This window comes from Pygoscelis adeliae, unplaced genomic scaffold (assembly GCF_000699105.1).
Source record: "Pygoscelis adeliae isolate BGI_AS28 unplaced genomic scaffold, ASM69910v1 Scaffold339, whole genome shotgun sequence".
NCBI classification, from domain to species: domain Eukaryota; kingdom Metazoa; phylum Chordata; class Aves; order Sphenisciformes; family Spheniscidae; genus Pygoscelis; species Pygoscelis adeliae.
Window position 1 is genome coordinate 275,563 of NW_008825544.1, and position 8,417 is coordinate 283,979.

Consider the following 8,417-nt stretch of genomic DNA (forward strand, 5'->3'; position numbering starts at 1 on the left):
AAAGCAGTATTTCTCACTCTGCAGTCGGAGCGCTTCAAACCAGCCACAGTCTCCGGTGCTTCCTCCTTTCTTTTGTGTTTGGAGCTTTTTTAACTCCCCAATGTTTGTGTCTGGGGCTCCTCAGAAAGGCTGCTTCCCGTTCACACTTGGAAATCGTTGCTCAGAGGTGTCAAAAGCAATGGAGGAAACCTGGCCAGCCTCCCCGCAGGCCAGCGCTGGCAGCACAGGGGGTTACAGAGGGGCACCGCAGTGCTGCAAACCCGCACATTTCCATCTCCAGCCCAATTTCACCAGCAAAGAGGCTTATTCCAGTTTCCAGGTAACTCTGGTAACCAAAGCCAGTCCCCTCCCTGATACCGCCAGTACCACTGTCCCCACATCCATCTCCCACCGGTGCAGTGCTGGGTTTGCAGCTACGTGGGCACAAGCTTGCTACTCCTACCCTGGCAATTTATAGCAGCTGAGCGTTTCTTCTGCTGATGGTTCTGGGCACTAACTGGGGCCTCTCTCCTCTATCCAGCTGCCAATTTGTAGGAAAACAACATCTTTGAGCCTTCCAGCACCCTGCCAAGTACGGCTGAAACTGGACAACATGGTCAAAAGACGTTACGGGGAGAGGGTGGGAAGTGAGAGGCAGACAGACAGATGGACCAGCAGAAGGCACCGTTACATAAAATATGTTCCCTGAAGTGGCTGGGATAAAAGCACACATTTTAAAGCTTCCACTCCTGCCGAGGGTGTCCGAGAGTCGTGCTGGTTGGCTCTCTTGTGCACGCACGCAGCACAACCTGCTCCCAAACCTTTGCCTGCAAAAAAATCTGTATCTGGGGTGATGCTGCTCCCTGGCTTAGCTATCGGCACCGTGATGGATGCAGAGCTGGACCCTAACGCACGTTCAAGCTCAGTAAGAAAGGCAGAGGGCTTGTGCACGCATGCTGTAAACTCCTGCGGGTGCCGCTCAGAGCTACAGCTGATCCCTCCAGCCTCTCCCCATCACACGGAAACCACCGGGAAAAGCCAAGACACCTGGAACCGCTGGAGGAAGGGTCCAAACACCCCCTCAAAGAAAAGGGTGAGAAACCAGCTCACCTATGGCTATGCTGCAGTGCAGAGAGTGTAGCCTCTCCTTTATCTGCAGTGCAGGACTCGGATGGCCCTTCCATATTAATTCTACATTATTATATTAGCACCGCAGTGTTAGAAAAGCCCTGAGGAAGCTGTCTGGACTGATCCAAGCAACTGCACCAATTTGTCATGCTAATCAACGTGCCTTCCCTCCTCCAGCCATGTCAAGCACACGACTTGTCCTTGGTGGAAGAGCCCTGGGGACAGCAGCAGCGAGGGACACCCGGACTTGCACACCATTTGGGGCGGCAGGGAGATGAAACTGTGTGCACCGATGGCTGCCCGAAGCAATTTCTTCATGGGCAAGGCAACGCACGCCACTAGCAGCCCCTCTGCACATGGCTGGGACATCCCAGCATCACAGGCTGACGAACTGCTGGGCTGTCCCCAGAGAGGAAGGACAGACCCTGCAGCAGCCACCCCACAGGCACAGGAGGGAACCCTCGAACCCCCGGACGCACGAGCTGGCCCTCCTTACCTTCGTCTCCTTGATCTTGACAGCAATGACCTGCTTGCGCTGGCGGATGATCTCCATGAGCTCATCACACTCCTCCATCAGCTTGGCCTCATGCATGGCTGTGTTCACCTGGCCAGGAACAGCAAAAGTACACGCCATTAGGAGGGACACACTTGTCCCTGAGCCCGACAGCCCTGCGGCTCTCCCAGCTCAGACCGGGAGAGATGCAATATATATCTTCCGTGCTGGGTCCCGGCTCTGCCGGCTGCCAGGGGCTGAACTGGGCAGGAGATAACAGCCCTGCAACACAGACGGAAGCGGGCCAGAGGAGGGTGTGAAGCCCTCCTTGCTGCACGTCCAAGGTCGGCGCTGGGTGTCGGGGCCGTGCTGGGTGGCTTGTGGGACACACGCTCCTCCATAGGTACTGCCCCCTCCCCGGGACCTGGGGCACAGGCTGCAGGGAGGTGGCAGCCCGGGAGCAGCAAGCCCCTGCTGCCACTGCTGCAGTGTGGCTCAGCCCTGCTGGGGTGCCGTACCCCACAGTCACAGCTGCATCGCTTTCCAACAAAGCTTGGGTACCACTGGACAGCGCTGACACCCAGCGTTGGCCTGCGCCAGCCCCACACAGGGATGCTCAGGGAGCTCTCCACCTCCCTTCCCTGGGCAGGCTGTGTATGTATGCACAGCCACGGCTGCACTTCTTGGGCTGCTCTTGGCACTCCCAAGTGACCCCCATCCTGCCCTCAGCTATAGGGCAGCTGGAGGTGATCCTGCTCTAGCCGTCCCGCTTTGAGTTGAGCAGCGCAGGCTTCTTGCAGAAGAAGCGAGCTTTGCTGCCCTCTCATCCCAAGCAAAACTCACAGCTCTCTCATGCACCTACACCGAGGCAGTGCCCGTGTACTAGTTAAAGCAAGAAGAGGTTTAAAAATGAATGTGAGCACCCTGCTTGCAAGAGCAAGGGTGGCTGTGACTTCAAAGCATCTGCAAAAGCGAGACCAAAAGCAACCGCTTGGTGTGGGCAGAGGGAGGCAGTGCAGGCAGAGCCCACGGGGGGCTGCACGGCTGCAAAGGGCACATCAGGAAATGCTGTGTGGGGTCTTAATGAAGGGTGAACCAGCTCAAGGAGCAACAACTACAGGCAAGCTGGGCTGGTGTAGCCACCCCGCCTCTGCTTCGGCCACTCGCTGTGCCGGGCTGCGGCCCCGAGCTCTGCAGCATGGCACAGGACCCCGGGGAGGAAATATCTTCCCCCTCCCGGTGCTGCAGGACGCTCTCGGCAGGGCTCCAGGGGCTCCAGCACCTCCTCGGAAGCGGCTTTCAGCCCACAGAGCAGAGAAGCTGGGCAGCCACTGGGCACGCCACGACGGTGCTGCCAACCCAGCAGGCAGCACCAGGCTCCACGGACGCCTCCGTTACCCTTATTTTCAGCCACAGCACAGTGCTTACAGTGTCTGGTGGTCACAGAGCACTCCTCGGGAGCCCCTCTTTGGGCAAAGCCTTTTACAAATAGCCATCTTCCCCCTAAAAAAATAAAAAAGTACCAGATGCTGCTAGCAGCACCTGCTACTCTAAAAAGCCCCATTTCTTCATAGCGCAAAGGTTTGGCAGGATGCGTGTCCAGACCACAATAAATCTTTAAGCTTTCTCCAGCTCAAGGCAAATTTCTTACTGTGCTTGCAGTTCAATTCCTAAACTGGGGCACCGTCCTCTAATGGATTTTGCTCTGGGCTCACCACCAGGGGAGCCTGCTGATGCTCAAACCCAAAATCTCCTCCCTACGCCATCACCTCCTAACCACGGTTCCCAATGCGAGACACGTCGCTTCGGCTGGACTGGACCCCAGCAGACTAACAGAGCGAGCATCAAACAGCGCTTTCATGATCACAGCCGTCTTCCAGACTGCTGCTGATATTCCTCCCTCCCTAACCTCATTCCTGGTCTTTATGGTTCAGTGGCAAAGAAACACAACCCACTACACGGCACAACTAGTTCTTCCTCCAAACCTGCCCTCCAGAATCACTGCACTGAGAGGCAGGACTTGAGCCAGGAGATGAGGAGACCTCGTGTAGACCTGGGCACCTGAGTCAGTCCCAATGGGAGATTGAAGATGACACAATCAGGCTGGCCAGAGCTTCACAAAATTCACCTTCAGGTCTGATCAGCTATTGCAAACCACCTTGGACACTATCTGGCCTCTTCTAGACCAGGTCTGGTCTCCTTGTGGCCTCTGCCATGTGGACGGTTGGCCAAGATGATAATTTTGCTGCTTAGCCTCTACCAAAACATGACCACGGGGAGATCACATATGCTCTCCCTCCCTTGCTGACCAGCAAGATACCCACCAGCCAGGCCGGGCACTGCCAGCAGGCTGCGTGGCTCTCAACATGCTTTTGGGGAAAGCAGCAAGGAGACACTATAGCTCCTTGGTCATGAAGGGACAGATGCTGCAAACAGGGGAGACCAGCACGTGTGGCTCCTCCATTGGGTTTGGACTCGAGTGACCAATTCTGAAGCTTTGCTCTGAAGATGCTACTCAAGATGGCCTTCTCTCCCTAGGAAAAGGGACCAGTAAACCTCATCAACCCAGGCTACAGAGCCATGTTCCCTGGCTGAGACAAGGGTGGGGGGCGGCGAGAGAAGGCAGCAGGACACAATGGCAGACTTGTCCCGTAAGCCTTCAAAGAAGAGCAGAGAAGCCCAAGTACGAGATGCATTGATGGTTTCCTTCTTCATAGATCTCCCAAGGCCGTCGGTCCTTCTGCACAGACATCACTGCTGTGGGTGCAGGAGCTGTCCGTGCCCAGCCAGGCCCTGCCACGCAGGTGCCAGCTGTGTGCCGGGAGCGCCAGGTAGGATACTGGCGACCTTAGAGAGCAGGAGCCCTCCCCACGGTGGTCAGGAGCTGAGATGCTGGAGGATTTGTCCTAATTGCAGCTCCTCCGGGTAAACCTGAGCTGGTGCCACCGGCAGGAAGGTGGAGATGGGATGATTAGGATGCAGGTAGCAGGGTGGTCAGCAGGCTGGGGACACAGGGGGCTCCCACCCTGCCCCTCGAACAAGCAGAGGTGAGCACGGTGTCAGCCCCAGGAGGCAGAAGGAAACAGTGACTTGTTTCTACGATAAAAAGCTGCACGTGTCCTGCTTAATTTAGGCTAATTAATCCCTGCTGGACCCCCTTTTCAGGCTTCAAATACGCAGATTTTTTTTTTATATTTTAAAGCTGAAAGGAAGGCATGCAAAGAGTGCTGTGAAAGCACAGGCAGAGGTTTCAGTCCTCTGTCTCCAGGAAAGACGAGCATCCTTGGGGGGATGGACAAGAAAGGGGGGATATACTTTGTAGAAGGGGAATTGAGCCCTGTCACTTAAATTAACAGTGTACTAGAGGACATAAATAGGTCTTCTTCATTTTGTACTCTCAAAGCTATGTGAAACAGTGGAGAAGTCTGAAGTCAACCCGGAGTTAAACACATTTGATACAAGATCTTTTTTTAAACCTGGCCAGCAGGTTGTGTAACACTGAAGTGGGAGACAGCTGATGGTCTGCAGAGACAACTCCACCCAGAAGAAACAGAGGATCATCTTCCCAGTCTGCTGCAAGGTAGCAGAGGGGGGAAATCAGACCCAGGGTTTGGAGCCTGCAGCAACCTGTGCTGGCAGCAGCAAAGGCGACAGCGCTGCCTTGCAACCCAGGCTGTCGCAGAGGATGCTGGCAGCCTACTCGCCCCTCGGGGCACGAGTGCAGACAGAGATGGCCATCACTCGAATTTCCCAGGAGCACAAAATCAGGGCTGTTTGCAAGTGTTTGCAGCCCCGGTGCTTGCTATTGCCGGCAGGAGGGAGCCCTGGGTGCCAGGACTGCAAAAACAACAGCAGGAAGAGAAGAGGGGGAGGTCCTTTAGCAAGTAGCACGCTCCCCTTCCAGCCTGGCATGCCAAGCAGAAATCTTGGGCTCCTGGTTAAATTAATCCTAAATCTGAAAACCTACCCAGGGCAAGAAATCTGCAGCTCAGCCAGCGTTCGTTATCTGGGAGACCGAAGGCAGATGAAGCCGCAGAGGTCACCGCAGTCCCTTTCCCCAGCTGCCTTCTGCCCAAAGAGGAGCGTTTCCAGGCCAGGGTCTCACTCCCCAAGTGCCAGCAGAGCACGGAGGTGGGATTTCAGACCAGCACAGCTCTGCTGGCAAAAGCCCTGGCTCAGGCACAGCTAGATACTGGCCAAACCACTATTTATTAGGATGAACTAGTTCCCAGGTAAATGCTGCGTTTGGGGGTGAAGACTCAGCAGGTGCTACAATTGTAGGAAAGCTGGGCATGGGGGAGACTTTTTAGACATAAGAAGGGGGGAAAAAAATACTTCACCCTTCTCAATGCAGGGGGGTGGGGGGAGAGGGGAGAAATGTGCTAGGGACAATACAGCTCTGCAATAAAAAGCAAATGGTAAAACTCCAACCCAGACAAAGCTCACGCTGCAGCTCGTGGAGGGAAGAGGAACATCAGCTCAGCCTAATGATCACGCACAGACAAACCTCCTCCTCCACACCCAGGCAGCAGGAACCCAGCTCTGAGATGGAGCAGAGGACCCTATCCCACCCCCACAGCGCTGTCACCCCCAAAACTGTCAACAGGTTTTTGACTATGGAGCAAGGCAGCCATGCGCCAGGGGACACAAACCAGTCTGCACCAGTTTGCCAGCCCTGCGGCTGCCATGGCACAGAGGGCCACCATCCCACCATGCAAGAGCAGCTACCCGGGCAGCATCTCCTACTGTCCTCCCCAATGGGGACATCGGGGTGGGTACCATCTCTGCTACCCACCCTGGTATTTTACAAACTCAGCTTCTTTGTAGGGTCGTTACCTGCTCTCTTTGGTCCACATTTCAATCACTGTTGCAGGATTTGGTCCCTTCGCCCTCCCTCAGCAGCAGCCTCCCACGCACCGTGCAGGAGGGAGTCACTCCTTGTAACGCCAACGGGCAGCACAGGCTCAGCGGCTTGGGGACGCTTCCAACGCTCTTCTCCGGAATGCCTCCCTCTGCACCTCAGGGTGCTGGTGGCACAGTTTCCTGGACGTAATGTGGGACTTACATGGAACATGACTTGATGGGCAGAGTATGTTGGGATTGCGTGTGTCCGCCTATATCAATGTCCACAAATAGCTCAAAAGCAAAATCCCCTGCATTCAGACTGATTGGGAAGCGTAGAGGGGCAGAGATATTTTCTACTTCACACTTTAATGTGCTCTCTGAAAAGGTGCCTCTGAAGGGCAGGACTGCATACTTAGTAAGACTGAGAAATGCATTTCAACTGTTATTTTAAGCAGAACGACTGACAAAGCTGAAAACTCCTAAACTATGTAGAAAACAACAGCCTAGAGGTCCGAAACTTCCAGAATCAGAAAGAAATACCAAATAGCTTTCAATTCTTCACAGGTCAGTTCATTAAGATGCTGGAGCTGGATTCAGAGGAGGAGGAGGAGGTGGTTTGGAAAGACATCCCATTGTCCTGGCACATCCAGATGCATCCCTGCTCCATCCCTGGTGGAGGTCTTGGAGTCAAAGCGTGACCTATAAGAGCAGTGAGTGCTGATGACTGTCACCACACCTCTGCAAGGACATTCTGGCTCCTTCTCTGCCTGCAAGACATCCATTTGCTATCTATTTTACCATAGTCACTCCAAAGCCACTTAGCCCTGGGGGAAGAGGCAGCCCAGGAAAGACACCTCCGACAAAAGCCATTCCTACTGTAGAGCCAAAAAATCCCTCTCCCCACCATGACGCGCTGGCAGAGAGAGGAGCAGGACAATGCGAATAACGCAGGAGCATCGGCGCAGCCACACTCGGGAAGGCCAGCAGTCCTGCAAAACCCAGGTGTGATTTTTCTGCTCCTTACTTCGGCATGGAGAGCCGAAGAGCATGTCTCAGCTCCTTCCTCCTCGCGTACTGAGCGGCATCCGACGGTGGCTCGCAGCTGCTGGTGGCACACACAGCACCGCTGGCACTCTTTTCCTCTCTCCAGATCATTAGGACAGCAACAAGGACCTTATTTAGTGAGCAAAGAACAAAACGCTGATGCTGCCTGCAGGAAACGTGGGGGTTAGGAAGCACCTTCCTGGCCTGAGAGCCCCAGTCGCTCTGAGACGCAGATGGTGAAGAACAAGCTGCAGCTCCCTGTGCAAATGCATCCGTGTGTGCTTCACTGCGGGCAAACGACTCCAGTCAGCACATGCAGCATCCCCACATCCCTGCCAGCTGCTTCGCCCATGAGGCAGCTCGGGGAAGTCGCGTGGGAAGCCGCAGGGCTTGCATTCCCCCCAGCAAGGGCTGGAGTGACTAAGGGTGAAGCAAATAGCCGTCATGTTTGCTCAGGCACCAGCAAACTCCTCCCGAATCCACGTCAGCGATGCCTGCAGCAGCCTGGTGTTTTTATTCTCTGGAAAGGTGTTGGTTCAAGGAACCGCTGCTTAATTTAGCAACCAAAAAAAAATCAATAGCCCATTAAGAAGAAACTAATTGCGACAGCCTCTCTCCATGTATCACTTCAGTAATCAAAGCTGCAAATTAATTTGCTATTAATTGGTATGTGCACTTTGAAACAACAGTAAGGTTGTTTGCCTTCTTCCTCTCGAATGTTTTCCACAGGAGTGCATCGCTTATGAACTCCTGACTCCGGAGCTGCAGCCAAGAGGCAGCGTCAGCCTGCTGGCACAGGCTCTCCCCACGCACAGCTCGCACAAACACTTCCCTTGGCAATGCAAACAAAAGATGCCTGATTGCACACCGGGAACACAAAGGGTTTTATAGATCAAGTGGTCAAAGCAGCAAGGTCAGCTGAGTCCCT

General features: G+C 54.6%; 1 protein-coding gene across 2 annotated transcripts in view; it reads right to left on the reverse strand.

Annotated features, from left to right (window-relative positions):
* MID2 (midline 2) overlaps positions 1-8,417 on the reverse strand; it is a 92,607-nt gene that overhangs the window by 27,457 nt on the left and 56,733 nt on the right. For both annotated transcript variants that reach the window (XM_009331990.1, XM_009331991.1), the window contains exon 3: positions 1,604-1,711. In XM_009331990.1, coding sequence (XP_009330265.1) covers positions 1,604-1,711 — 108 coding nt within the window. The remainder of the gene's footprint in view (positions 1-1,603; positions 1,712-8,417) is intronic.